This window comes from Euleptes europaea, chromosome 10 (assembly GCF_029931775.1).
Source record: "Euleptes europaea isolate rEulEur1 chromosome 10, rEulEur1.hap1, whole genome shotgun sequence".
Taxonomy (NCBI): domain Eukaryota; kingdom Metazoa; phylum Chordata; class Lepidosauria; order Squamata; family Sphaerodactylidae; genus Euleptes; species Euleptes europaea.
The window spans coordinates 57895622-57909297 of record NC_079321.1 but is presented as its reverse complement, the minus strand read 5'-3'; the positions used below and the strand labels follow the sequence as shown (position 1 = coordinate 57909297).

The 13676-nt window shown below is 39.2% G+C and overlaps 1 protein-coding gene across 1 annotated transcript in view; it reads left to right on the top strand.

The window, feature by feature from the left end:
- The window catches only part of MMS22L (MMS22 like, DNA repair protein), a gene marked incomplete at its 5' end in the record, with an annotated part of 122391 nt that overhangs the window by 24938 nt on the left and 83777 nt on the right, over positions 1–13676 (top strand). Inside the window, 3 exons of the mRNA XM_056856771.1 lie at positions 2372–2551; positions 6978–7040; positions 13282–13401. Coding sequence (XP_056712749.1) covers positions 2372–2551; positions 6978–7040; positions 13282–13401 — 363 coding nt within the window. The remainder of the gene's footprint in view (positions 1–2371; positions 2552–6977; positions 7041–13281; positions 13402–13676) is intronic.

Here is a 13676-nt window from a genome sequence, read left to right as displayed (position 1 = left end):
TAAATTCATTTTTAGATTTGGAAAATATTTCAGCTGCCCACTTTCTAGGTCTCTTTCAAAAAACTGCAGTTTTCTCTCAAATGTTTTGATATCACAAAACATTCTTTCTGCTGTTTTCCCTACACCTTGTAGTTGTTTGTTCAGTGCATTGAAGTGTTGTGTAAAATCTGTAAAAAACATGAGGTTGGTAAGCCAGGCCATATCAGTGAGCTATGGATATTCTTGCCCTTTTTCATTCATAAACAGCCTAATTTCATCCAAGCAGGCTACAAATCTCTCCAGGACTTGTCCTCTGCTCAGCCACCGGACATTATTGTACATAAGTAAACAATTATACTGTGCCTGAACCTCCTCAAGAAGTGCTTGAAACTGTCGACAATTCAGAGCACGAGCCATGATGTAATTCACCATTTTTGTGATATCTTTGAGGACATGGTCAAATTTTTTGCTGCTATCTCTGGCACAAAGAGCTTTTTGATGTATAATACAATGGAACTGAATGACTTGATGTTTTGTTTCTTTAACAAAGAACTGTATGAAACCAGATGTTGCCCCCACCATAGAAGGTGCTCCATCACTAGTAATTGAAACCACTTCTTCTGGTCTTATGTCTTGTGACAGAAAAGCCTCCATCACAGCATTGTAGATATCTATCCCTTGTGTTCTTTTAGGCAAAGACACCAGTTTCACCAGCTCTTCTCTCAAGATGACACCAACAGCATAACACAAAATTACTGCTAGCCTTGCATGATTATTTACATCTGTGCTTTCATCCAAGCACATGGAGTAACAGGCTGCCTTTTGTAAGTCAGTGGTGAGCTGCTGACTAACATCACTTGCCATGCGCTGGACTCGATCATTAACAGTATTTCTGCTAAGTGGCATCTCAGAGATGCGTTGAATAATTTTATCCTTGTTTGGGAAATCATGAAAAAGGGAATTACTCCCAGACAACATGGCTGTTTTCATAATTTCCCTATCAGAGAGGGGCTTACCATGTTTTGCTATGCACAGTGAAATTTGAAAACTGTCAGCTGTCAGATGATTTGTTCTAGAAAGCGGCCGCAGCTCAGCTGAGAGAGGGAGGCGCCCAGATGCAGCCTTTTGGAGCCCTGGAAGAGCGGGGCAGAGCAGAGAGGTGAGCGTGCGCCCAGGAACAGCTGAGCTGCGGCTAGACTGAAAAAAACCTTTTATGGTACAAAAGATTTTCCATGTAGAGTCTGAAAGTCCAGGTCCAAAAATGCTGTAGTCAGTTAAATTTTTATTATTTACCCACCAAGGTGGGATGGGAGGCACAAACACCCATCCACAAAAGCAGATCTTTCCCCCCCTCAGAGCAAGTAAATTATGATTAAGGAAGGCACATGAAGATAAGCCTCAAGCTGGCAAAACAATATCTTCCTCCTTCATCCAAAAAAGAAGCTAACTTTTAAGCCGCCTTGAACCAAAAAAAAAAAAAAAAAGTGTAACAGCATCCTCTGAACATTTTCACGGAAAACCAATTCTCTGCAAAGAACTATAGTAGAGTACTAAGACTTCAGAATAGTTGGTATCAGGATTTCCTTAGCGCACCCTTTAAAGAATGAAGTGAAAAGTTGCCTTTTGGTGTTAAAAAAATATCATTGGAGAACCCCCGAAGTGACACATGTCAGCTTCAGAATACTTCCTTGTTATTTACAACCTTGTAAAGGGGTGAGGGCCCTGACCTGGATGGCCCAGGCTAGCCTGATCTTGTCAGATCTCAGAAGCTAAGCAGGGTCAGCCCTGGTTAGTATTTGGATGGGAGACCACCAAGGAATACCAGGGTTGCTGTGCAGAGGAAGGCACTGGCAAACCACCAGTTAGTCTCTTGCCATGAAACCCCCAAAAAGGGGTCGCCATAAGTCAGCTGCGACTTGACGGCACTTTACACACACACACAAAGGGAAGAGAAAGCTGGTATGGTATTGCTGATTTGCCACAGTTGTTGCTGGACAATATACTGTTTTAAATAATGTTTTTTTTATTTAATTTTTTATTAATTTTTTAATAACATAAAAAAAACATAAAAATTACAACAACAAAAATAATAATTATAATAATAACCAAAGTAACAATGAGAAAAAACCAGGAATATTCATATATATTCAGTAATACAATTCAAAATATCACTATTAACTCTGTTAAGATACCCCTTTTCCCACCACCCACCACCTTTTGTGACCCTTCACCTGACTTCCGAAGAAGTGCTATGACAGTTTCAAACTTATTTATTACTATAAAATATAAAAATATTTTAAAATTGCTAATTTCTATAACTCATTAAATAATTTAATAAAATCCATTTTTGCCCTGTTTTAAATAATGTTAAGCAACTTCTTTATCTCTGCAGTCTTTCTGGAGCTGGATGAATAAAATTCTAAAGAATGTATTGGGAAAAAGCAGCCATGTGGAGGCAATATCTGGCTTTGAGTCAGTTCTGTGCAAGGATCCATTGAGTTTTAGTTGGTGGATTATAACTCATCTCTCGTCACTTTACTACTGTGATCACAATGGAAATGTGAAAGAAAAGGTAGGTGTGATTTTCCCTAGAACGCCTGTAAAAGACTTATTGTTTGTGGAGAATGCTGTGTTGTTTCACATGGCTGTTTACTTCATGACCAAAATGGTTGCATATTATTTGTGTTGTCGTGAATTTGAACAGTAATCCAAGCCACGCTGCAGGCTGCTTTTTTGAGTAATGATATGTGAGAAAGAAAACGATGAAGTTTGTTAAGAAACCAAAACAACTCAGAACTGAAGTGTCTAATTTTTAATTATTATTTAATGGATAACCATGTGCAGAGTACACACACTGCTCATCAGTGTAAAAGAGAAGGCACATAAAGTTCATTATGTGCTTTAAGAAAATGTTGACTGAAAATATTAAGCTAATACTTTGTTTCCCAGTATTTTAATGGGGTACATGCCAAATGAACATACGTAGAACCTGCAGGATCAGACCACTGGTCTATCTAGTCCAGCATACTGTTTCACACAGTGGCCAACTATTTACTCTGGAGGGCCAAAGACAGAGACCGAGGATCTCCCTTTCTGTCTCCCATCACTGGTATTCAGAAATTTCCTACCACTGTAGATAGAGGCTCCCTTCACTCACCATGGCTAGTAACCTTGGATGGGCCTCTCCTTTGTGAATCTGTCTAACCCCCCTTTAAAGCTATCTTTAAAAGCTGGGTTTGTGGCTATCACTTCCTCTACTGGTAGTCAATTCCACGCTCTAATTACTCATTGAGAAAAGTTCTAGTATTATGGGAGAAGGAGGAAAAGCTCCCTTTATGTAGTTTATCCCACTCCCTGCATAATTTTATAAACTTCTATCATGTCTCCCCTTAGCCATCTTTCTTCTGGACAAAAACTCCTAGACTCTTCAGCTTTTCCTCGTTGGAAAGGTTCTCCAACCCCCTAATCGTCTTGATTGCCCTCTTGTACTTTTTCCAGATCTGCAATATTCCTTTTGAAATACAGCAACGCAGTAATCTAAATACTGTATTTACTTGAAAAGAAGATTACTCCGAATGTTAGATAACCCACCCTAAAAAAGAAGGCTACACATAAAAGCAAATGACCCTGATCTTTAAATGACCCCCTCCTAAAAAAGGTAGCAGTAGAAACCAAGTTTTTCTGTTATAGCAATCAATATACAACAAATAATACAGACTACAGAATAAAATACTTTCACAATTTGCATCTCTTCGCATTTAAACTATTCGCAAGTACTATTGGATCACACTTTCAAATTTAAAAAGGCAAGAGATGGCTTTTTTACCCCCCCCCCAAGATTCAAATTACTAGGCAAATGCTTAGATAAACTGACTAAATCCTTAAGTGCAATCTTAAACAGAATTACGCCGTTATAAATCCATTGAAATCAATTAGTTTAGAAGGGTGTAACTCTCCCTAGAAATGTAATTATCCCTTCCCTCCAGTTCACAATGTTTTCTGTAGGCTAGGAAGTCACCCTTTTCCAACAGAAGGTGTTATATCTCCAGTCCAGAAGGACGTTTAAAATAAACTTACTTGCATTATGAATGTGCTAGTTGGTGTAGGGGAAGATGAAAAGTTGTCAAGTTTCTCTATCTGTAGGAAAATATTCAGCCTTGTTTGAAACTTATAATGGATGTATAGCTCATACATGTTTTTTCTCCAACTAAAAAACAGTTCACATTATCGTATCCTTAAATCATAAATTTTAAAACCAAATAAGTCTTGAATAGAACCACTTTTGAACATTGCAGGGGTCAATTTTAACACTGCTCTGGGCTATTGAAATATAGTCAGAATGACTTCAAGCTAAACATTCTTGCCTTTGAATTGTCTAAAATGACTACTTTGTAAGATATGCAAAGAGTGGTTTCCAGCTGAGCAGCTTAGCAGCTCAACAGGTGATCTGGAAGAAGAAACTAGTTTTTTGCACATTGAGTCTACAGGAAGCACTTTTTTAACAAAGTCGTGGCCTGAGTTATGTTATAGTAACATGATGAACGGCTAAAAAATTGAGGAAGCAGACATCAGATCAGTGCTATGCATGTGTTCTTTTAGCAACTAGTTGTATAAATCTTTTTTCTTAGGGTGGTATGCTAAAAGTATTATGGGGTTGAGAGAATTATCTGCAATTACATATGGAATGCGACTATCATTTCAAAGAGGCCAAGAAAATAAACTGGAGGTGGATTGTGGCAGATTGTCAGCAAAATAATTTTAAACAATTGTGCCAAACCATAATTAAGGAAACTCAACTTTAGCTTGACGAGATGCCTGAATTGACAAGCTATAGTGCTTTACTTGTCCAATCTCAGAAGCTAAGCAGGGTTGGCCCTGGTAAGTTTTCAGATGGACAAACCTCCTGCAGTCACAAGAATACCACAGCCATGACGCAGAGGCAGGCAATGGCAAGTTTTCAGATGGACAAACCTCCTGCAGTCACAAGAATACCACAGCCATGACGCAGAGGCAGGCAATGGCAAACACTGTCGCCGTAAGTCAGCTGAGACTTGACAGCACACATGTTTAACCGGCTAGCCAACTTGAATCAGGAAGCATGGTTTTGAAGTGGATTTGCAAACACTGGCTTTGGCACCATGTCTGAATTGACCTGTACTCATGGTTGTTGCTGTGGTCCAGGGGTAACGTCACATTTTAGCTTGCTGTGGAAGTAATTCATTTCTGAGCTATACACAAGGGAAAGGGGAGAGAATACGTGAGCATAAGGATCCCCATAATAACCATGGTTTGTCATTATGCCTGAACCAGATCTGTATTTTTCAAAGCTAAAGCCCTAGTTCGGGTAATCATTTATGGTTAGCATTAACCCTAACCATAGTTGGCATGTCTGAATTAAATCCTCATGAATTGATTTCATAGTTCAAAATTAATAGATTGTTTCTTTTTAAACTCTTCATAGTTTGTTCACATATGTTAAACTGGAGGAGTGATCTTCCATCAGTTTCCCTCCCGCTAAAATTCTGGGTGTCCCTACGATTAATTGTGGCTACGAGCCACGTTTTGATGCTGGTTGTGTCGTAATTGAAAGAGAAAAAGCGAATTAAGCTGAAAGTGACATCCAATCCTTTGATATGTGCCTCATGGTGGTTGTTCTTGGTACTTTGAGATAATATCGTAGGTTTGTGTTGTGGGTTGTCTAACATAAAAATTAAGAAGTACTAAAGTGTGTAGCTTCAAGCTTACTGGGTGCCGTACTCTGGAAAAAATGCTTTTGTTTCCCATGAAGATTAAAAAACAAGTGGGGCTGCATTTAGATCTCATGGTGACATCTAGTTAAAGAGAGGTTTATGGCAGGGGTGCAACTGTTTGCTCCTGCTACCTCATTCCTTCCTTCGGCGCATGAAGCTTTGCTGGAAAACCTTTTGATTGGTTCAAGCGTCAGCTTGTCAGGGTGAGATTGAACAAGATTTAAGTCCTTGTTTATGGAGGGAAACACATGCCTGCATTTTAGACGCCAGCGTGGTGTAGTGGTTAAGAGCGGTGGTTTGGAGCGGTGGAGTCTGATCTGGAGAACCGGGTTTGATTCCCCACTTCTCCACATGAGCAGCTGAGGCTAATCTGGTGAACTGGATTTGTTTCCCCACTCCTACACACGAAGCCAGCTGGGTAACCTTGGGCTAGTCACACTCTCTCAGCCCCACCTACCTCACAGGGTGTCTGTTGGGAGGGGAAGAGAAGGTGATTGTAAGCTGGTTTGAGTCTCCCTTAAGTGGTAGAGAAAGTCGGCATATAAAAACAACAACAACATTACAGCAAATGGGAGCTTGATCAAACCCAAGTGTTCAAGGGAGGCCTGTTCACAGGAGACTGGAAGTAGGAGGAGCAAAGGGGCCCAGACAACAAGCTGCAACTGTTCCTGGTGCCTACAAGTTCTCTCTAGAGTTCTTGTCAATGTCAATGCAGCCTGAGTTTTGTACATGATATCACTGAAACTGGAGGAGAAGGATTGTTTCCAACCCCAAATTTAAGGATCTCTCAAATTTTCAAGAGCCCCATGGTGCAGAGTAGTAAGCTGCAGTACTGAAGTCCAAGCTCTGCTCACAACCTGAGTTCAATCCCGACGGAAGTTGGTTTTAGGTAGCCGGCTCAAGGTTGACTCAGCCTTCCATCCTTCCGAGGTCGGTGAAATGAGTACCCAGCTTGCTGGGGGTAAAGGGAAGATGACTGGGGAAGGCACTGGCAAACCACCCTGTAAACAAAGGCTGGCTAGTAAACGTCGGGGTGTGACATCCCTTTCAAGGCACTCAAGGTAAAATCAGTACCTCTACCGACCCCTGTTCAGTTCGCTCAGATGGATAGCAGTGACTTTAAAGGTGGGACCTTTACCTTTACCTTTTTACTCTCACATTTTCAGTTGTCATACAGAGTTCCTTTAGCGTTATTTGCATAATTCATTTTAGATTTGTACTACTCAAAACTATTTTCCCCCCATTCAGAAACCAGTAGAATCCAACTGGCCTTTTGTGGAAGATCTGCTGAAACAGTCAATCAGTAGTCAAGTAAGTATGTCAGGAATGACCTGCTGGTCTTATTCGGTAGCAAGTATACAGAATGTTTAGGGTGTTTTGTTCACCTGATTGGTGTCTAAAACTTTGTTCTTTTAAAGGCGTGAGTAACCTTGATGATCTCTCTGAACTGGGATGCTGGGTAATTTCCTTCTTGTTAGCCATCATGCTTTTAAATGGTTGTGTTTTGAAGGTAAATTGTCAGATAAAGTGGGGGTGGGGGAGAGAGGAAAAATAATTGTCCTGGCCATGTTACTTGGGCCACTCTGGCAAGATATCTTGTGAATAAAAACAGGATGCTTAGAAAATGAAAGCTGAATGTGGAATCTGAGGGTATTGGGTTGAGAAGACGTGATAGGGGAGATAGTCTATTGCATTGAAAATTCAGCTATATCCTCATCACAGCAGGAAGGTGACTTGCCTCGCTGAGCAATTTGTCTTACAGGCTTGAATCAAACTCTTACTGATAAGGTTGTAGCTTCTGAGCACTCATTTCATACCTTATCATTTTTCTTTCTACAGCGCTGTTAATGCAGTACTTTGTGGCCCAGAGGTCAAAACTGACCTCCTTTCAAAAGTGCTTTTAAATATGCTGTTCATATTAGCATGTTCTCTGTAAATTTGTTCTTGGGTTGCATGGTGCAAATTGTAATTTATGTAATGTCAGCCGTTACGAAAGTAATTTCTTTAATTTGTTTGTGTAACCGAGAATGGGCATCTGCATAGCCAAACACCAGGAGTGACCTAAATAATGACTTTCCTTTTTGCTTAATTCATTAAAATGTTAACTTTTCTATTTGATATTTGTTGCAAGATAATTTTAAGAACAAAAGGTGAACTCTGCTGCATCAGGCCAATGGCCCAGTAGGCCTAGTGTCCTATTCTAACAGTGGCTTCTAGATGCTCTGAAAAGCCAATAAAAGGGGCATAGAGGCCGAAGCCGTCCTCTGTCACTGGCCCCAACAACTGGCATTCTGAGAGAGATTGCCTACTGCTTTGGCAGTCTCATTCATGATACCTGTAGTTGGACCATGGATTTGTCTAATCATCGTTGAGGCTAGTGGCTATCAACACATCCTGTGGCAGTGAATTGCACAAGTTAATTGTGCATGGGGTTAAGAAATGTCTTTTTCTGTCCTGAATCTGTTTCCCATCACTTTCAGTGGGGGCCCGCGTTTTGGGGAAAGGAGAAATAATGCACTCGCTAACAGTTTTCTCTATACTATACTTTTTATTTTATTCTATGTATTTATGTTATTTATAGTCCACCTTTGTTACCGGGACTCAAGGCAGATTACACAGAGTGAGTCAATACAATCAATAAGATGGGACATTCAGTAAATAATGAAATAGGATTTGTGTTGTAGAACCAACCAGAAGTCTGAAAAACAGAACTGAAGCAAAGCATGTGTTAACATGACACAGTAAATGATGCAAAATTACATAATAGGATCCAACTTATAGCAAACAATACACAATAGTATAGACAACAGTCCCTAATAGTTTACCCAAGTACCTTTGTGAAGCGTCTTGTACAGTGCAAGTCTATTGCCTGCATAGAAAACCCTCTTCAATTATTCAGTTTGGCACAGTTTGCTGAAAGCCAGGAGAGCGGGAGCCTCCCTGACCTCCTCAGGCAGGCCATTCCACAAGATGGAGGCCACAATGGAGAAGGTACATGTACGGGCAGTGCCCTTCAAGATCTTTGCCTTTCCAACCAAATTACTGCTCTCTTTCTAGGGTTTAGTTTCATTTTGTTCACTCTTAGCCATTTAATCACAGCAGCTAGGGAGCGGTGTAGGACCACTACCGTGTCACCAGGAGATTTGGATAAGACTGAAGCTAGGATTGCACTATTAACCCCACAGGATAGGTCCCACTCTGATAATAACTGGTCTCCAGTGGCAATTCTTTGGATCTGGTCTGTGAGGAATGCTTAGAACCAGTCCAACATGCAACCCCTGATTCCTGCTTCTGCTTCCAGGTGGTTCAACAAGATGGCATGGTGCACTGTGTCAAAGGCAGCAGATAAATCCAGTAGGAGCAATTTGTCTACGTTTAGACAGAGGTTGGGGGGAAGTTCAAATTATTATATGTATTTGATTTAGAAGGTATGCATTAAGCTATGCGTTATTATTCATAAATATATGGAAAAATAAGCTATATGGAATACCGAATAAGAAATGTATTATTTTTATGGAAAAAGCAATAAAAAGTAAAAAAAAAAAAAAAAACTAAAGCCAGGAGAGCTGTGTTTATCCCATAGTCCAGTCTGAAACCAGACTGAAAAGGATCTAGAGCAGATGAGTTATCCAAGGAGATCTGAAGTTGGTCTGCTATTGCTCTCTCAATCACTTTGCCTAGGAAGGGCAGATTAGAGACAGGGCAAACTGGCTCCGTGCTTTTACCACACAAGCACAAAATTTGGCCACTTGTTTCGAGATCATGGGATTATTTTGGAGATAATGATTGGGCTGGCATAGGATGCCACCTCTCTGCCAAGCCACACTACCCAGCTCCTTCCCCCTGCCCCATCTGGTAACTAGGTAGCATATACAGATGGATTTTTCTGAACAGATCAAGACTGATTCACCCATTTTTCCTCAGAAGGAAAATTTGGGCTTCTCTCATACAGCTAAAAACAAGCTAAACCATTGTAGTTCATAGTCATATTTTCTTTAAAATAAACAATTGTGGGGGTTTCCAGTATAACCCCCAAAATAAAGCCATCAGGTTAATGTGCTGTTTTTAATTTAAAATTGAATCAGTTATTTCTAAGTGAGATAAATGACCCTATACAGAGAATGAGATGAGGAAGGTTTTTGCAGAGGCTGTGTTGCGTTATAATTTTTCTGTAGGGATGGGCTTTTAAGTAGCAGATGGATAACCACCTCTTTGAGTGGTCGAGGGAAGGTGCCCTGAGTTAGTGTTTGGTTTATAATAGATACTAAGGATATGTGAGGAAAGCAGTGTATTCATCTGAAATTTGGTTTAATTAATACATCAATAAAAGTGAAGTGCAAATAAAACTGAATGCTAAAATAGGGCAACATCAATTTAAAATCTGGGTATAGTTAGGAGAAAATTCATGGTGGATACCATTTTTTGTACTGGAGCACTTTAAGATTATTGAAAGGAGCTCTTTTTGAAATATTCCTCCTATGAATGATAATGCTATAAATAATTAGCTTGAAATACTTTGAATATTTTAACATGCTTGTAAGACACCTTGCTTTTCAATAGAAATTTGAATTATTTTTTGTTCAGGAAGACAAGGAAGATGCTTTCCAGAATTCGGTTGAATATTTTGTAGAAACTGGCTTACATATAGGAGTAGTAATTGAGATAATTCTTTTCCATTTCTGGCTTGTTAATACAGTTAAAGGCTTAGAATGCAGTTGAAAATAAAGAAGCAACCTTGGTGATCTGAGAGGAGCTTTCATCTGTAAATAAGTATACTAGGGAGGGCAATGTGTGTCTTGAGAAAACAAAACAAATTGTTATCATTTCTTAATATTTCTGGAAGGACTTTTAGGTGTGTTTCTGGATCAAAACTCTTGTTACACATTTCATACCCATTTGTTCTTGCTTTCCCAGTGGCAGTCTGAACTTTTCTTATATGTATACATTCTTCTCTTTGAATTGAAGGCTTAGTGTTTTTTTTCTTGGTTTATTTAGGTCATTTACTGATCACTTTTTGACCAACAAAACAGGTCCCCAAGGTGGCTTACAATATAATATAAAAACAAATAATGCAAAGAGATAAAACAGTTCCAAAACACCCAGCGGCAAAGCCACTTTCCCAACAATGCTGTGATAAAAATACAAATATCCACAAACCCTTGTATAATCTAAATCAAAGGCCCTACAGAATAGACAGGTCTTTAAACCCATCCAGAAGCTCTTAGGGATGTGGCTAGTCTCAGTTCCTTCATGAGGGTATTCCACAGATAGAAACAGATACACATAATATATAACCTCTCCTAGAATCTACAGTAATATGTTTAGTTGTTATATACCATATTTATTGGTTCTTCAAAGGTTATACAATATTGATAAACTAGAATGAATGAAAAACGAAAACAACTTATTGTAAATGGTTGGTGGTTTCTATGATTTTATAATTGTGCCACTGGCATTTTGGTAGATTACATTTTCATATATCTCCAGTTGCGACTTGTGTTTCTTTGCAGAGTGGGATTAAATGTAAAAATGGATGAAAACAAGAATACTTGTTGGAATCCTTACAAAACAATTTTGTTGCTCCAGCAGGTGGCCATAAAGTATAAATAGTATGTTTATGTTGTACTATCATTTTGATTATATCTGTGGTCCCCCTACTGAGGTAAATTAAAAGCTGGCCTCCCTGTGAGTTCTGACTATTTGAAACAGTGTAGGAGTCCATTTAGGCAGAGAAGCAGGTATGGTAAATACTGGAAAAATGTTTTATCACCTGTTCCATTCCATGTCAGAAGACACTTCCCGAGTCTTAGTGGGTTTCTCTTTCGTAATACTAATATTGGCAGATTCTGACACAGATCTGCTGCCACTAGCATTCCCTTATAAACCAAAGGAGGCCTTGAAAGTATATTACGTATTTTGGAGGTAATAGTAATAATTAATTTATTGCAGTCATAGACCAGAAAATATCATATTACATTTCTATTCTACATTTGCAAAACCTGAAACCTTGCATTTCAAGAATTGCTAACAAAACAGATAAAATACAAATAAAATACTAATTAAACCAAATATAACAGTGTAAAACTTGGAGCGGTATTTCTATACTTATTACAATTCCTTATCCTTTCCAGCAACCCCTTTCTTGCTCCGTGCTTTTACCACACAAGCACAAAATTTGGCCACTTGTTTCGAGATCATGGGATTATTTTGGAGATAATGATTGGGCTAGCATATGATGCCACCTCTCTGCTAAGCCAAACTACCCAGCTCCTTCCCCCTGCCCCATCTAGTAACTAGGTAGCATATACAGATGGATTTTTCTGAACAGATCAAGACTGATTCACCCATTCTTCCTCAGAAGGAAATTTTGGGCTTCTCTCATACAGCTAAAAACAAGCTAAACCATTGTAGTTCGTAGTCATATTTTCTTTAAAATAAACAATTGTGGGGGTTTCCAGTATAACCCCCCAAAATAAAGCCATCAGGTTAATGTGCTGTTTTTAATTTAAAATTGAATCAGTTATTTCTAAGTGAGATAAATGACCCTATACAGAGAATGAGATGAGGAAGGTTTTTGCAGAGGCTGTGTTGCATTATAATGTTAACACCAAGAAATAGAACCAAGACAGAGATAAAAGTGAAGAGGTCAGAGGGTTCAGTTCTCTGTGGCCCTTGTTGAGTTATATAGGACCAAGTGGCTGGGACACAGTTGAGAAGGGTCAAAGTTGGTCTTTGTCTCAGGCTCTTAAATCATCAAGGGTGTGTTTAAACCCAACCTTAGTGGAATTTCAAACTGGCAGACATTAGCTTTATGAAGAAGCAAAACCTACCCACCAGCACCACAATGTGTTCTCCTAAAGGTCTATGCAATATCTAGATCCTCCTGTTCCTCCCTTCACAAACTCTACTCCTTTCATTAAGAGGGGTATTTTGCTAATATAATGTGCAGTACTTTTCACGTGCCAGTGACAGAATAGAGGCGAGTGGTATACACCCATCCTTCTATTCACAGTAGGCAGAATGTTTGAGTTGTGGGTCATTTTTCGTTGCTTTTCAGCAGCAGAGTCCATACCTGAAGTGCGTAAGTTAGTGGAAATGATTTCTGGCATCTTACCTTTTCCTGTGCCCCTGCTCCTCATAACACCCTCCGCTGAGGGCTGAAAGGACCTCTAGAATGATATGCAGTGCAATGCAGCATGGGGAAGTTGTGCTAGCTATATAAGATTCAGTCCAGTGTTCTTCTTATTGTAGAACTGCGCTCTGATTTACTTTTCAAGGTCCATACCAGTTTTGCGGTTATAGGATTCTAACTTCTGGAGACGTAGCTGAAGTGTTAGTTGATAACAATGCCAATACTTGTCAGATTTTATTTTCTAGATCACTGCTCATATTAATGGGTTGGTTTGCTGCATAACCAGAAATAACATTTATGGAAGAAAAAATGTTCTTGGAGACTGAAAGTCCTGCATTTGATTGTTGTCAAAATTGTTTTTACTAAATAAAACTTTGCTAAAAGAAAATATAACATTATTTGAATGTCTTTGCTCGGTAGACTGGAATATTAGAAGAACAGTTACGGATGCATCTTCAGTGCTGTTTGACTTTAAGCCACGTTTGGGATGCGAACCTCCCTACTGTCACCATACTCTGGGAATATTACAGCAAGAATCTGGTTAGTAAATATACCTACCTGCTAGAGCTTTAAGTAAGCATCTGCGACCTTGAGGAAGTTATTTATAGTCCAGTTCATTTTGATTAGCAGTGGAATTGTCTGTAGCCTTCTAAAAAAAAAATTCCTCAGATTGATTTATTCATACATTCAGCTTATATTCTCCTTCACCCCAAAGGTTGCGAGTAACTTCAAAATTATTATTTTTATAATTACAAGAAAAAAGGGGGGAAGGATAGCATTTCTTGCTTGGTGACGGGGTGCAAACTGTCAGATAA